This window comes from Macadamia integrifolia, chromosome 10, assembly GCF_013358625.1.
Source record: "Macadamia integrifolia cultivar HAES 741 chromosome 10, SCU_Mint_v3, whole genome shotgun sequence".
Classification (NCBI taxonomy): domain Eukaryota; kingdom Viridiplantae; phylum Streptophyta; class Magnoliopsida; order Proteales; family Proteaceae; genus Macadamia; species Macadamia integrifolia.
In genome coordinates this window covers 12,904,716-12,920,670 of record NC_056566.1, presented here as the reverse complement: position 1 = coordinate 12,920,670, position 15,955 = coordinate 12,904,716, and the positions used below count along the sequence as shown (strand labels likewise).

Genomic DNA, 15,955 nt, shown 5'->3' with positions numbered 1-15,955 from the left:
TCTCGCTGACGATGGACTTTGTTTCGGATGTCGGAATCACAAGTCGCAGGAAGGGAGAGAAGGATAGAAGGAGAGAAAGTGACAAGGAGAGAATGAAATGGTATACAAGCGAAGAGGGGGTATTTTTGGGATAATAAGATAAGAGTGTTTTATTCATAAATGCTAAATTGTCATTTTATAACATCACTTAATATAGACGGATGAGAGGGGTTCTGAGTCTAATTGGTGAAAGATGAGGGGATGTTCCTATAATACTGGCATTCTCTAGGGGGTGGCACTATAAATTGTCCATTAATAACTAATTTTATTTTGTTTTTCAAATTTAGACCATTTAGTTAAACAATTTAAATAAAATAAAATCGAATCGAATCATTTAAACCGTTTAAATAAACCAAACCGAGTGACATATAGATGATAAGTTTAAAACATTCAATGCAAAATTAACATACAGTTTAATAAAAAAATAACTTTACATCAAACAACTATTAAAAAAAAATAGATAACAATAAATAATTAAATTCAATGTTGAAATTGATATTCATTTCACTAAAAATTTTAAATATAAAGAAATCATTTAGATAAAATATTAGAAAACATAAGAAAATCGATTATAAATGATTTCGTTGAATAAATAGTTCGATTTCAATTTTATCTAAATAGTCTTACATCGAATCAAACCGAACCGTTTGACACGTAACCTATTACCGACGTATCGCACACGATTTGTTGGCGATTCTCGAATCTCGTTAGACTAATTCTGTGGTCTGGGCAAAATGGTTGGACTTCGCTATGGTTATCTGGACTAACTGTGGACGTGGGGTATTGGGCAACGTTTATATCTATGCGACAATTGAGCTGAAGTGTTGGAAGTTTTCGCTATAGCGGTTGAAACATAGAAGAAGAGGCAAAACTGTCGTTTTCAGAATAACCCCTTATACAGGTGGGAAAGTTTGATACATTTCGAAAGAGTGCAATGACTCGTGCACCTGTGTTATTCGATTCCCTTTTCCCAAGAAGAAGAAGAAACAGAGGTAGGAGAAGTAGAGGGCGGAGAAAGGCAGCCACAGCAGCGTTCACAGAGACCACGTGCACCTCAAACGTTTTCTCCTCGGCTTTCTAGGTCTCACCTCGCAATTGATCCAGTTTGCAGAATTGTAAGTGAATTTTCTACTTTCGAGCAGCTTATTCATTCTTTTTTTTCTAGGTCTCACCACGCAATTGATCTTTTATTTTCAATGTTATTGTTTCTGCTGAAACCAACGTCTGGATTTGAGCCAGTAACCGTTGAAATCGTTTTGCCCCCACCCTTCCCACCCTCTTGTTGTGAAAATAGTTTTCGAAATTTACTTGGAAACCAGGAAATGTTTTTGAGAATGTGCCCAAGATGCTCAAGAAACAATCTCGTTCTGGAGAGGCTTGGATGTATCTCTCTGAATCTGGAGTTGTATTCGAATGAGTGGGGTTGGGGATTCACTCGAATACATGGCGGGTGTTACTGTGGTTTCGGTGAGGCCGTCAATTAGCTGACTGCATTTTCAGGCGGTCTTCCTGAATCGTTTTCATTGCTTGTTTCAGGTTTAATTCAGTTGTGTTTTAATTTTTGTAGCCCTTATAATTTGAAGTTTGATCCTATCCAAGTTGATTACTGAACTTATTGGGTCGGTTTCTGACTTCAGAGTTAGGTCTGTACTACTTTTAAGTGCCTTACGGTTAACTCCAACCTTGCAAAGCTAATTTCAATACACCTATCGATTGGAACAATATTTTCATCTTTGGAGTTCGTACTGGAAGATGGCTTAAGACATGCAGTACTTTCTATGTGGCAGAATGAGAGTTGAACTCATGACCTCTTATTTGTGAGGTATTGGTCCTTGCCAACTGAGCTACCCCTTTGCGGTTATACGGCAGAATGGCGGCAACAGAAGCAACACATTCATACAATGTGTGGCTAAGATCAGGTGTCGAGATTTGGTGGGCAGACTGTAAGTAATATCATTAGAATCTGAATACACCTGGGTGATAGCGGTAGCACCAATAGGAGACTATATAAGTCAACTGGGATGGTTTCATCTTCTGTAGCAAGAACCAATGGCTCTGTTCCCATGAATAAGTGATTTGATGCAAGAAGTTAAAGCACAAAACCAACATTGAGGTAATGTGAAAAGACATGATTCCTATGGTTTTAAGAGAATATATTCTTATGAGGGACTAGTTTTAAATGGGTTAAACATAGATTAATCACCAAGAGAGAGAGGTTGACGAGCTATCTTTACCAGTCATGCTATTTGGCCCATAAACAGTTGAAAAAAAGTGACTTTTAAGTTTTGTCTTTTGAGGTGTGTTTCCCTTTGTTTCCATATAAGGTTTCAAATCAGTTCAGACAGGATCAAATAAAAATTATTTGTTTTTTACATTTATTCTGGATTTCCTTTCTTATTTGAAGTTAAAATAATATACACTTGAATCTCAGAGACGAGGAAAAAAACTCCATTCTCTTTTGAAGACACAGTGATCTTGATTTTTTAAATGGTTACCTTATTGTTTTTTGTTATTGTATAGTGCTGTTAAAATCGAATTATTGGAATGTAAATTTGGTGTATTTTCACAATTGCAGAAGATTGAAGTCAGACAGTTTGACATGAGTTGTCATTGCTTCGGCTCCTGTGTGACAAGAAGAAGGAAGGATCATGCTCATACTCATCAAGAGGAAAATGGTAAGAACGTTTTGATGTGTTTGCTTACAATTTTTTTGACAATGCATCCGATAGAAGCTATTGATGTATATACAAGGTCTGTCAATTAACATGGTAGGAGATCCCCATAGTTTTTTTTGTCTGACCTCCCCCTGACATGCAGCTGGATAGAAACTTATGCATGTTCTTCAGTGCGTTTAAAAAGAATAAATAATTTCTCTTAGCTACTTGCCATGCCACACTTGCACTTTGTGACGTCTTTTTTTTTGGGGTTATTTCTAGGGAGATGCATGTAAATGATGTAACATATAGTGAAAAGCAGTCTGTGAACAGGAATATCTTATGTTTCTTGATGACTGGTCCTCTCTGTTTTGGAATGTATTGCATTTGTCACAACCTCCTTAATGGCTCATCTTAGAAACCGAAAAATGAGAGAGCAAGCAAAATTGACCAATGAAATATGTTTCTTTTGTCCCATGGGACCCATGATGGCAGTGTAATCACTGATATAACAGAACCATTGGGAATTCCATCTGTTCTCAATGTTTGACTTGTGGGGTATTTTTGCAGTGCCTTTGCGAGGGGATATTAAATTCTTCTCTTACAATGAATTGAAATCTGCAACAAAAAGTTTTAATGCAAGCAGTAAGCTAGGTCGAGGAGGGTTTGGAACAGTTTACAAGGTATTTTCATGCTTGTTTAAATTTCACTGTGACAATAAGAAAATATATAAACTTGTTTTCAAAATCGCCGTCTATCCATCTTCCTTCATTTGTTAACATTTGTGAAAATTTTGAAAGGTATAATTAGCATTTGATATTTTGGAAACAACCTCTTTTGCGAAGCAGTGGGTAAGGCTACGTACATTTGCCCCTCCCAGACCTTGCAATAGTGGGAACCTCGTGCACTGGGATTATAATTTGACATTTGTCACAATATAAATGTCCTTGTACTTTTGGATATATTTGTCATAGATTTTCTTATGAGGTTTTTATATTCTTGTTTAAAGTCCATTGTGGTACAAAAAAACTATATGAACAGGGATTCAGACTCTATACATGTCCATCTTCTTTCATTTCTCAACATTCTTGAAAATTTTGAAAGCTAACAATGTTGAGAATTTTATACTTTTGAGCGTATATTTGTGATAGAGGGCCTTAGGGAAGAAGGGAACAATAGAGGAGGGGGAGGAATTCACGCGACCAACCAAACGACAAGGTTCAACCAAATATTTAATTCATCGTTCAAATTTCTGTCTAATACCTTGGGTTACATGCTTTTATATAATAAACTGAATTTAAAACTTGCCTAATTAAAATCTAAAACTGAAATAGCAATTACTAATTACTTCCTAAATTCTAACTAATAAAATTAGAAACAAAATAAAACTTAAAGTGGTGACTCCCTAATGGACTAATAACTACCCAAAATAAAAGATTACATTTCTTCCTAAATAAAATAACTCAAAATTTTCCTAAATAAAGTAAATCATAAAATATTCTAAATAAATTGTTTAGACACTGCTTCCTACATAGATTATGAGATACGCTCAACTTCATATATAGTTTGTAAGAGCCGTTAAGCTCTCAACAATTTATTTTAATAAAAGAGTTGGCTTGTTTCTGTTCGTGGTCTGTGTGATTTAACTGCCCTGTTGGTGGGATTCCAGCAAGGTCGTGAGAGGTCTGGTCATATCCATTACTAGAGTGTCAGTCTTGTTTTGGCTTGACCGAAACTAACCAAAATGGCCGAAATTTTACCGAAATAGTGCATTTTAAGGCTATATAACATATGTAAACCTTTATGTTGCATGAAAAGTTACACAAAGTGGTTGTTTGGATTTGCACCCTTGGTTGGTAGTATACACTGAACTCTATTGTATACCTTGTGTAATGTTGCCTACTCTACACATTGTTTTAATACTAGAATGTTGTACATAGTGTACGTTGTGTTGCATTGTTGTCAACACAGTATGTTCTGAGTCAGCAGAGCAGTACAACTGTTAAGTGATGTGGCAGTGGCTCAAAGTATTAGAGCTGATAGAGTATCAGGGATCACAGAGTATCAGAGATGGTAGAGCATCAATTGAGAGTATCAGAAACACCAAAGTGTCAGAGATGGTATCAGTTGAGAGTATCAGAAATGGCAACTCCTTGATATGACAATATGACAAGGTTAAGGTAGATAGATGATGAGGGTCCTTGGATAGTTTCCAGAGTCATGATAGTGATGTGTGTTTGTGGGCCCCATAGTGCTTGTTAAAGAATGGTGAATGGTCCCACAGTGCTCGAAGAAGTGCACAAGACTCCACAGTGGCACTAGGGGTAGTTTGGTTATTTTACAACATCCGAAACTGTGAGTACAACCTGTAAGGTTTTTTCTGTCAATTCACATTAGACAGGGACTATGGTCATAAGGATATTTATGTGAAGGGGTTTCTGGTGCTTTTAGTGATGAGTGACATCAGCAAGGGTATTTTGGTAAATTCAGTATGCTCACATTGTCTTGAGATGGTCAGAGGTGATAACATGGTAGTATATGGTCTCTCTGATGACATATCAATGTTGTGTGGATAATGTGATGGTGTTTGAGTGCTTTGGTTCAACCATAGTAGGTAGTGCGGATTTCTAGGTCCGAATTTGGCAATTTTAGATTTTTTTCACTCGAGGGCATTTTTGGCATTGATGATGACCCTTTTGGAAGTCGACTCCTACATAGCTCTTGTGAGCATAAAAAATGCTTTCTAATGCACCTGGATTTGTCCCGTTTTGATATCGAATAAAGAAGTTACGGCTTTCACAATGTTCAGGGACATTTTGATCTTTTTACATGGCCGATTCTGTTGATGGGTTGTTCAGAAGGTTTGTAGAGCTTCGAGTCGTGGTCTATACCCTTTTCGTTTTGACTCGATCTGAATCCGTATGAGAGAGTTATGGAGGTTTCTGCCGAACTGGTCTGGAAATTCCAAAATCTAGTTTGAAAGTAGCTCTCGGGTTGCTTAGGGAGTTTTAGTACATTTTTTTATGGATTGGAGGGTTTTTTGTGCAATTACTGAAAGTTAGTCAATGAAGACTTTCAACATATATTGTTTGGTTCAAGGGGGTTATGTGTAATTCTCCGAAGTTCGTGGTCCTCATAGTCACTAAGGACTATTGCTCCTTTATCCTGATCCTATGGTTAGGCTCTGCTGATTTGGCGATGCACAGACAGATGCGTTAGCCAACAGGAGCACGAAACATTGCCTTATAGATGCGTCAGCCTCTTTATTAAGATTGTACAACCACGATTTGTTATTGTAGGCTCATCCAACGGTCCAGATCACTTTTTGAAATCTGATCTAATGGTTGAGATGCGCCCTGCGCCTCTGCACGCCACCAACGTATCCTATGCCAGTTGGAAAGATTCCAAATACTTGTTTCTCATTAATCTGACTTCAAATTGCCATAACTTTTGATCCATAAGGCCAAATTGGTCCATTTAAGTTGCTACCTTGTTTTTTCGTGCTATATCTATTGGAAGCTTTAGAACAGAGTTTTGAGCACAAGAAACCTATTGTTTTGAGAGGGGAAGTTTCCCCTTTGTTAGTTAGCCATTGAATGGGCCTTGTTGCTTAATGGAGGTTATTTTTACTCTATTAATGGTGGTTTGAGAAGATAGTTGAAGAGCTTTAATGGTTCATTGATTCCAAACCAAGAGAAGAACCAAATGGGTTAGAAAAAGGGCACAAAAAATATCAAGAGAAGTCTCACCTTTCACTTGTATGCAATATATGAAGTTCATCTAATGCCTCCAGTGCTTGAGTATCTGAATAACAACATAGAGTTCCAAATCATAGGTGGAGTACCTTGTTTTAATTTCATTTAAATTTTTTACTATAGAAGGCAATTGGGTGACCCGCCTACAAGCACTCCTCTAATCCCAACAGGGAATGCATCTGTAGCCACTTCAAACATAAGGTCAGAATTTGGTAGTCTAAGCATAGGGGTTTTTGTCATCTTCTGCTTGATCACCTTGAATGCTTTAGTGGTGGCTGGAGTTCATTGGAAGGTCACTTTTTCTCCTTTCATGCACTCTGGAATTGGTGCCATAATAGCTCTGAAATTCCGAATGAACCTCCTGTAGAACAAGACAACACCATTGAAACTTCAAACCTTAGTTAAAGTCTTGGGTATCGGTCAATCTATCACGCTCTGTATCTTCTCTGGATCCTTGTAACTCCTTTGGATGACACAATAAATCCAAGGAACAGAACCTCGGGCAACATAAAGGAACACTTCTTCAAGTTATTGTAGAGCTTTTCAGCTTGTAGCACTCTCATCACACATTTCAAGTGTTTAAGATGTTTTTCTTGTGTGCGGCTGTAAATAAGTATGTCATAAAAAAATATACAATAAGAATCTTGCCGATAAAGGGGCGTAATACATGAGTCATCACGCACATGAATGTGCTAGGGGCATTGGTAAGACCAAAGGGCATAACCTTCCATTCATACAATCCATCCTTTGTCTTAAATGCTGTCTTCCGCTCATCTCCAGGGTGGATCCGGTTTTGTTGATATCCACTCCTCAAATCTATCATTGAAAAGATAGAGGCTCCTGTCAACATGTCTAACATATCATCCATTGGATTCACTCTTCTATCTCCTTCCCCTCTTACGTCCTAGTTAATGGCAGCCCTGTTGGTTATTCCCTTGCTTTGGTAGGCCACCATCAAATCTACAGAGTTTTATTTTTTTTATATTTTCTATAACTAAGTGATTGATTTCATGCTTTTCAGTTGCATGATACCATATGTACAAGTAATATGATTTTTAGAAATAGTATCATTTCATATAATAATAAAAAATATTTATATACATAAAGGCATCTGCTCAGGCACCTAGAGGACCAAGGGGTCTTAGGCGATGCCTGTAGAACCAAGGCAGTTACCTTTTATAGATAACCTAAGTTGAGGGGTCTCCAGCTCTCAGGAATACACTTGGACCCCTAGGCAACGCCTTCATAACTATGCCAAGTATTGTTATTAAAAGGACCCGGTCAACCCTTTTTTTTGGGGGGGGGGTGGGGGAAGAGTCCATTATTGTGTTGGTGGATTGGGTTTTGCTGATCCAATCCTGATACTTGAAACCATGGCTTGAGAAAAGACCTAATTTTCAAGGGAAAAGGATGGGCACGCCGCCCGTGTGCCTCACACTAGCGGGCATTGTGTCTATCTCTCTCTTTCCCCCCTTAGGAATGACCCGCATGCCCCTCCTGTATGATGCCCCATCCCACACCCCCATTGGTGCTCGCTAGTATGTGGTACGCAGGCAGCGTGCCTATCCTTCTCCCTTTTCTTTATGACCTAGTAGAAAAATGGCCCTACTATATTATTTGGATAAGACAAGTAGGCTTTTCTTCTTGACCCCAAATCATTGAGAGAAGGCTTTGTTGTGTTGAGGGGCATTGGGTTCTCGATCTCACACTTCTCAGGTGATGTTCACTCGTGCACTACTATGTACTACATTGACAGAGGTCTTGCATTTATGAGGTTCATTAGGATCTGCCTTAAAGTTAATTGACTATGAAAATTTTCTGTTAGTTAGTAATTCTAACCAGTGGTTGTGCATCTGGAGTGTTATGTGACCGACTTATCCCTTTAAAGCTTAAAGGAGAATTTTATAGGACTGTTGTGTGACCAGTTTTGATGTATGGGGCAGAATGCTGGGCAGTTAAGAAGTGCCATATAGAGAAGCTATGTCTAACAGAGATGAGGATGTTTAGATGGATGTGCGACAAAACTAGGAAGGATAAGGTAAGGAATGAGCACATTAGAGCTGACTTGGGAGTTGCCCTGATCAACGACAAGCTCCAGGAAAGTTGTTTGAGGTGGTATGACCATGTTCAAAGGAGGCCTGAGGACTCCCCAATAAGGAAGAGTGATTTGATTAATTTTGAAGGAGTTATAAGAGCTAGGGGAAGGCCTAAAATAACTATAGGAGAAATAGTGAGGAATGGCATGCATAGTCTTTGTCTTGTCCCAAGTATGACCTTGGATAGAGCCTTTTGGAGGGCTAGGATCCATGTTGCTGACCCCATTTAGCTTAGATTCTCCTGACCTATTGGGCTGTGTCTCTTTCCTCTGACTCTCATCTTCTATTTCTCATCTCTCATCTTTTTGCCTCCTTCCCACATTCTCTATTTGGACCCTTTTTCTTTTCTTGGATAAATAAATTTATTTATTACCGAGAGAGAAAAGAATATATAATGGAAAAAAGGGGGGAGGGGAAATAAGGCTAGGACCTTTCAAAAAAGGCAAGCTGGACAGAAAAGAAATCATAAGTAAAGGGGAGCTCCAACAAGAACTGCACCAAAAGCGAAACAAAAGGGGGAACATCACTGGGGGGAAATAATATTAGCCACGAGGCTCTAGGGAGAAACAATGAGCCTGTTCCTTGGGGAGCTGGAGACTATATGGTAGCGGAGAGATCTGAGCTTTGAGTTAACATAAAAGTAGATGGCCTTCCAAATTTGATCCAAAGAGCGGGAGTTGGAAGTCCATCTACGAATGTTTCGCTCTATCTAGAGGTGATTGATGGTTGCGCAGAAAGCTAACTTGCCCAATATGTCACAAATTGAGGAGCCTACAAAAGTCATATCCATCCAGATCCATTCCTTTTCTTGGGGGAGAATATGCCTTCTAGGTGGCCAAAAACTGTGAAGGACTCTCTTCTAGACCAAGGAGGAGAAAGGGCAGGAGAAAAAGTTGTGGTTGGTGTCATCAATGCCACTCTGACAAAGGCAGCAAAAGGGGAAGACATGGATATGACGGTGAATGAGGAAGGATTGCGTGGGGTGGCGGTTAGATATAGTGCGCCAATCTATGAAGCTATGGCGAGTAATGTGACCTTTGAACCAAATGATGTTGCGCTAAGGGGCAATAGGGCCAGTGGATCTGATGAAGTCCCAAACAGAAGAAGAAGAGAAAGTCCCAGTGGTGGAGGGGAGCTAGATACATTTATCTTCCTTTCCACGGTGGCCAAGGGGAAGGGGCGGGAGAGAGGACCAAAGATTAACATGAGGAGGGGGAGAAGTGGGGGGGGGGCCGCCATTGTTAGAGATGATGGATTAAACATGGGCATTTCTGCCAACCCCGATGAGTAGAATCCCTGAGGGGTGTTAGGGATCTAGCTAGAGGGAAGTTGACTGGTCGTTGCCATTGGAAAAGGAAATGGCATTTAGAGCAGTGGGCCGGAGACAGAGAATTTCCCCCCCAGATCTAGGAGGCATCATAGGGAAAGGGGGCGATGCAAAGAGAATTGTGCTTAAGGGGGGAGGAGAAGACCCGATCAACCTAGATGCTTTTATGCTTAGAAGTAATTTTCCAAATGAGCTTAAGGATTCCCACAGAATTGACCTCTTTGTTTATTCTCACCCAAGGCCTCCTTCAAATTTGGGGGGGTAGATTTTGTCCTAGCTTAGGGGATGAAGGAACTTGGTCGAATACGTGCCTTTCCTAAGGAAGGAACAGAAGAGGCTTTCAATATACTTGATGGTAGAAGCCAGTAGGACAAAGATGCCCAACCAATAGAGGTACATGGACTAGAGAATCGATATGATGGGGATGAGGTAGCCTGCATAAGAAAAGAGCTTGCCTTTCCAAAGCTTCATCCTTTTTCTCAGAAGATCAAGCATGGGGGAGTAATGATGGGTAGAGAGCCTACAGGTGATGAGAGGTAGGTGTAGGAATTTGGCCGGAAGGGATCCATTGGAAAACCCTATGAGGCCAAGGAGGAGAGCTTGAGAGGCTTCAGAGAAAGAGGCTAGATTTGAGAAGGTTGATGCGGAGGCCCGAGAGACTTTCAAAGAAATGAAGAGAGGACATGATGGAGAAGATGGAGAGAGGATCAGCCTTGGAGAAGATCATAAGATCATCCGCAAAAGCAAGGTGGGTGAGCATGAGAGATTTACATTTGGGAATGGGAGGGATGAGGAGTTGGTCGGTGGAAGATTGAATGGATCTAGAAAGGACTTCAAGGTCAAGAGAGAAGAGGAAGGGGACAGCCTTGTCTGATACCCAGAATAGACGGAAAATAGCCTGCAGGGCTGCCATTAATCAAGACAAAAAAGCAAGGGGAGGAATGTAAGAGTGAATCCAATGAACAAAGGAAGGGGGAAAACATATCTGAAGCAAGACATTAATGATGAAGTCCTAGCTAATAGAGTCAGACCCTTGAGCATATCAATTTTGAGAAGGGCAGCAGAAAAGTGGGATTTACGATCAAATCCTTTGACAATCTAATGACAAAGAATGATGTTGTCTGCAATGCTTCTCCCAGTAATGAACGCAGATTGGGACCACATGATGCAATATTCATTGTGATCATCTTTTTATATATCTTAACTTGGGATAAGGCTGAGTTTGTTGTTTTTTGTTGTTGGTTGTGCATGCTCAATTCATCCTATCCTTTGAATTTTTGTGGGAAAATTTGCTCTGTACCCTTCTTGGGAGATGTTCCTTTCATTATTTCACCTAAACTGAGTATATACAGAAAACATTGCTGGCAGAGAATTAGAAAAGAAGATAAATCTAGATAAATTGACTTCATAATCTCACTGTTTACTTTTCACTTGATTATCATCGCTTAGGAGCTTTAAAATGTTCAAGTTTTAATGGGCATGGATTTTTCTACTGATCACTAACTTCAGAATTTACATTCTACACTGGAGATAGTGAGGCATGATAAAATGGTTCTGCTATCCTCATGTCTGAAATGTCTTCATTAAGTACTTTTCGTTGGTGTTTTTTTTCTAGGGAATCCTTCAAGATGGAACACAAGTTGCTGTGAAGGCACTTTCTGCTGAATCAAGACAAGGGGTGAATGAATTCTTGAATGAGATTCAAACTGTCAAAAATGTTAAGCATCCTAACCTAGTTGAGTTACTTGGCTGCTGTATCCAAGGGAATAATAGGATTTTGGTCTACGAATATGTTGAAAATAATAGCCTTGACCGTGCATTATTAGGTAATTTCAATGATCGATGCGGGTGAATAACTTTTTTGATTTCTTAAAATGAACTTTATGGAAAGTTTGTTTTCTTGTTCTTTTAGGGACTAAAAGTAAAGCCATTATGTTGGACTGGAGTAGAAGATCTGCCATTTGTATTGGGACTGCCAGAGGTCTGGCTTTCCTCCACGAAGAGCTGGAGCCACATATTGTACATAGAGACATCAAAGCTAGTAATATACTTCTTGACAAGGACTTTGTCCCTAAAATTGGAGACTTTGGGTTGGCTAAACTTTTCCCAGAAAATATTACTCATATAAGCACACGAATAGCAGGAACAACGTAAGTAATCTTTCATATTATAATAATTTTGGTACTTCATTTATTTTATTTTTTAGCATAATGTCATTAGTTCCCACACTGGCATACGATTGCATCTTTCTACTTTTATTCAACACTAAGAAAAAATAAAGATGATCACTTGCCTAATTTTTGTTGGAAATTTGATTACCTTAGTGCTCTTTCTTGACCATTTATTGATTTATTAAGCATAAATACCATGCATATCATTTTCTCTCTTTCTTCTCTTATTTTATTTTATTTAATAGGTTCATTGGCATTATGTGTCTAAAATTTTTCAATCAGCTACACCCTGTTCTATAGATCTGTAGTGCAGTCTTCTGTAACTTTTTGTACTGGAATCTAGTACATGGAATCAAGCAATTAGATAAATAACAATGAACGTTCCAATTCAAATGATCAAAGTTCAATTGTGGTTCATTAACCTTTCATGAATGAGGAAACATAAAATTGGTTACATGTGCTTTTCTTATTGTTATTATGTTGTGATGGTAATGTTCCTGCATATTTTTTTTTTTTAATAGTGAAACAAAATTCATTGATCGAAAAGTATATTACATTTGGTAATCTCTTTCATGCATTTGCTTCATGTCTGTGAGCCTGTTTTGTGGATGCCTGTCCCCACTTTCTTGCTCTGTTGAGAGATATTATGATACATAAAAATGCAAAACTAATCTTGAACCAGGAGAATTCTAGCAGGAGATTAGCTTGCAACGGGATTGCAGGGAAAAGGAACAAGAACCAGAATTAAAGAAAATTTATTATCTCAAAGAGAACTATTCTGGTTGGCCTAAAACTAGGAGTCCTGATCAGGTATGGAGGAGTTGAAGGACTTTCTCCCAGTCCAACAAAAATTATCAGTATAAACTAATACATCTCAACAGAAAAATCAAGGGATTCGATAGGAGGACAGAAACAGAAAGAAGAAAGAAAAAGAATAATGGAAGCTAGGCTTACTAGTAAAGGGGAGGAATCAAACAATAGAATGGTCACAGGACATAATGTCAAGCTGATTACAGGTGTAATCAACCCCAAAATATAGCAATTCAGGCTCCAAATAACAGCTCAGAATTGGTTCAGGTTCTAATACAGAATTGTAACTGAGAAATCAACCAAATTTGGTCAAGGAAAGAAAATCTGTAAGTCACTAACCCAAGCCCTCTATACCTTCACAATTTCTGGATGTTCAATATCTGACTGTTCTGATATGCTAGTGTGAACTGTCAGATGAACACACAGTGTATTCATAGTGCGGTTATGATTATTCCTCACTTTTAAGATTTGACGAGTCTTTCTATCATAGAGAAATTAATGCAAGAGCATCTTGGGGATGCCTGATGGAAGATCCAGATCTGTTCTCTTCCTTAAGAGGATTAATACAAGAGCAGTTACAATTAGTACTTCCTTATCTTTCCTTATTTTCACTATCATTGACCATTTCCTCTCTCCCCTCGTTTCCACCTCATCAATATCTATTTTTGGGTGAATAATATAATTCACTACCAAAGAGAAGGAAAAGTACAAAGTCCCAAAGGGGGAAGAAAGAAAGAAAATAAAATACAAAAAGCCCAAATCCTTAAGAAGAAGAGGGTTGGAGACTAGAAAGAGGAAATCCCCAGGAAACAACAATATGCTTGTTCCTTGGGGAGTTCATACATGAAAATTGGATAGAAGAAAGCTTTCCTTTTTTTTTTTTTTTTTTTTTTTTTTTTTTTTTCTTGTGGGTGAATAAATAGTTCATTACCAAGCGAGAGAAAAGAAAAATTACAGCCCCTTAAGAGGGGAGGGGGCAGAGAAACAGAACACCTTAGGTAGGGGAGCTATTCTTGATGGTGGAGCTGGGAAGATCCCTAGAATTTACAATATGTCTATTTCTAGGGGAGGGGATACAAAAGGAGGACATCCGGGAAACCGTAGCCTTGACATCAAAGGATATGGAGCTCCAAATCTTATCATGACAGCGAGAGTTGGAAGTACATTTCCTATGATTTCTTTCCATACAGATTTGGTTGAGCGTTGCACAGAAGGTGAGCTTTCCCATAGTATCACAAATAGATTTTCCATGGAAAGTCATATCCATCCAGATCCATTCTCAGTGAAAAGCAAGGATATCTTGGTTGGCTGGCCAGCATTTGTCCAAAATTCCTTTCCAGATGGAGGAGACGATGCAAGCAAAGAAGAGGTAATCTATCGTCTCAAGCTCATTGCCGCAAAGGATGCAAAAGGGATCAGTTGGAATACCTCTCTGAATGAGGAAATCTAGAGTGGGCAAGGAGTTGGTGAAAACTCTCCAGGCCGTGAAGCTCTGGTCGGGGATATGGTGAGGGAACCATATAAGGGCCCGTTTGATAACGTTTCAATCGTTTTTGTTTCAAGAAACGGCAGAAACATAAATTTCTGTTTCTAGAAACATAAATGGAATTGAAGGTGTTTGATAAGTCATGTTTTTGGAAGTCGATAGTAACCAACGAAAGAATGGCCACGAGTCATTTCCAGAAACGGCGAAACAAGTGCCTGGGTCATTTCTTGAACCATAAATAGGTAGAAATTTCAATTTCTATTTTTGAAAACAAGTGAAACGAAATGATTTTATCAAACGCTTTTTGTTCCGTTTCTGCCTTTTTTGGACACAGAAACAGCAGAAACGTGTTTCTTGAAACGTTATCAACGGGCCCTAAGTCTGTGCCATGGAGAGGTTTGGCCCTGAGTCTTGACAAACTCCCAAGCTGCCTTAGCTGAGCAGAGCTTCGAGGGGGAAGGCATCCAGTGAATAGTGTCTTGCCTTTGCTAGTGGGAGGCTGGAATGATTGGCAGAGAGTTCCAAATGTCAGCAAGGAGAGAACTCTGGACTGGAGGGGACCAATTGCCAGAGGATAAAATATCAGCCACATGAGCAAGCTTGGGCAAGCCTGAGATGTATATATTCCTGGCACTTATAGTGTGATATAAAATTCCTTTGGGGTGCCAAGGTCAAGCCAAAGGTAGGTGTCTTCCCTATTGCCAATTTAATAGGAGATGACTGATGAGATGGAGGGCTGGATAGTTATGGTCTTACGCCAAACCCATGAAGCATCTGCGGGGACCTTAACTGTCTAAAATGAATAGGATCTGAGGTGGTTTGAGTATACCCAATCTACCCATATATTGTTCTTCTTGGATATAATTTTCCAAGCCAACTTGATTATACCTGCCACTTTGACATCCTTGATCCTTCTCAAGCCAAGCCCCCCTTCGGCTTTGGGAAGGCAAATTACAACCTAACTGATGGGCCGAAGAAATCTCTGGAACATTGTTTACCTTTCCACAGGAAGGAGGCAAATATGGATTCCAACTTGGATGAAATGGAAACCGGCAGCCCGTAGATACCTGACCAGTAAATATAAGAAGCTTGGAGGATAGATCTGATGAGCTCCAGACGACCCACAGAGGATAAAAGCTTTCCTTTCCAAAGTTGAAGCCGCTTTCTGATGAGATCAAGCATAGGAGTGCAATGATGGGTAGAGAGCCTAGCTGGAATGAGAGGGAGCCTAAGGTGTTTCAGCGGAAGGGTCCCTAAGTAGAAGCCAGATTGCTCAAGGAGGGAAGATTTGGCAGTGTCAAAGATACCCAATAAGAAGATGAGGGATTTTGCAGGGTTAATGTGGAGACCTGACATAGTGGCAAACTGAGACAAACATAACATGATGCTATCCACTGAAGAAATCTACTATGGAGAAGATCATCAAGTCATCAGTAAAGGCAAGATGAGTGAGGTTACTAGCCTTACACTTGGGGATGGCTGATATGTGATTCTGGTCAGTTGCCACTTGTAAACTTCTGGAAAGGACTTCCATGACAAGGCAAAATATGTATGGGGAGAGGGGGCAACCCTGTCTTATACCCACAGAAGGAGGGAAGTAACCAGTCAGACTGCGAT

General features: G+C 39.4%; 1 protein-coding gene across 7 annotated transcripts in view; it reads left to right on the top strand.

Annotated features, from left to right (window-relative positions):
- Positions 1-860: 860 nt before the first annotated feature.
- The window catches only part of LOC122091716 (cold-responsive protein kinase 1-like), a 45,030-nt gene continuing 29,935 nt past the window's right edge, over positions 861-15,955 (top strand). Inside the window, exons 1-6 of one of the 7 annotated variants that reach the window (XM_042661811.1) lie at positions 1,285-1,575; positions 1,677-2,152; positions 2,615-2,714; positions 3,264-3,376; positions 11,487-11,697; positions 11,784-12,021. In XM_042661811.1, the coding sequence (XP_042517745.1) occupies positions 2,639-2,714; positions 3,264-3,376; positions 11,487-11,697; positions 11,784-12,021 (638 nt within the window). In that variant the 5' untranslated portion in view covers positions 1,285-1,575; positions 1,677-2,152; positions 2,615-2,638. Of the gene's footprint in view, positions 1,155-1,282; positions 1,576-1,650; positions 2,153-2,614; positions 2,715-3,263; positions 3,377-11,486; positions 11,698-11,783; positions 12,022-15,955 lie in introns of those variants that run through there. The other 6 variants (XM_042661810.1, XM_042661815.1, XM_042661813.1 and 3 more) reach the window with 6 other exon arrangements.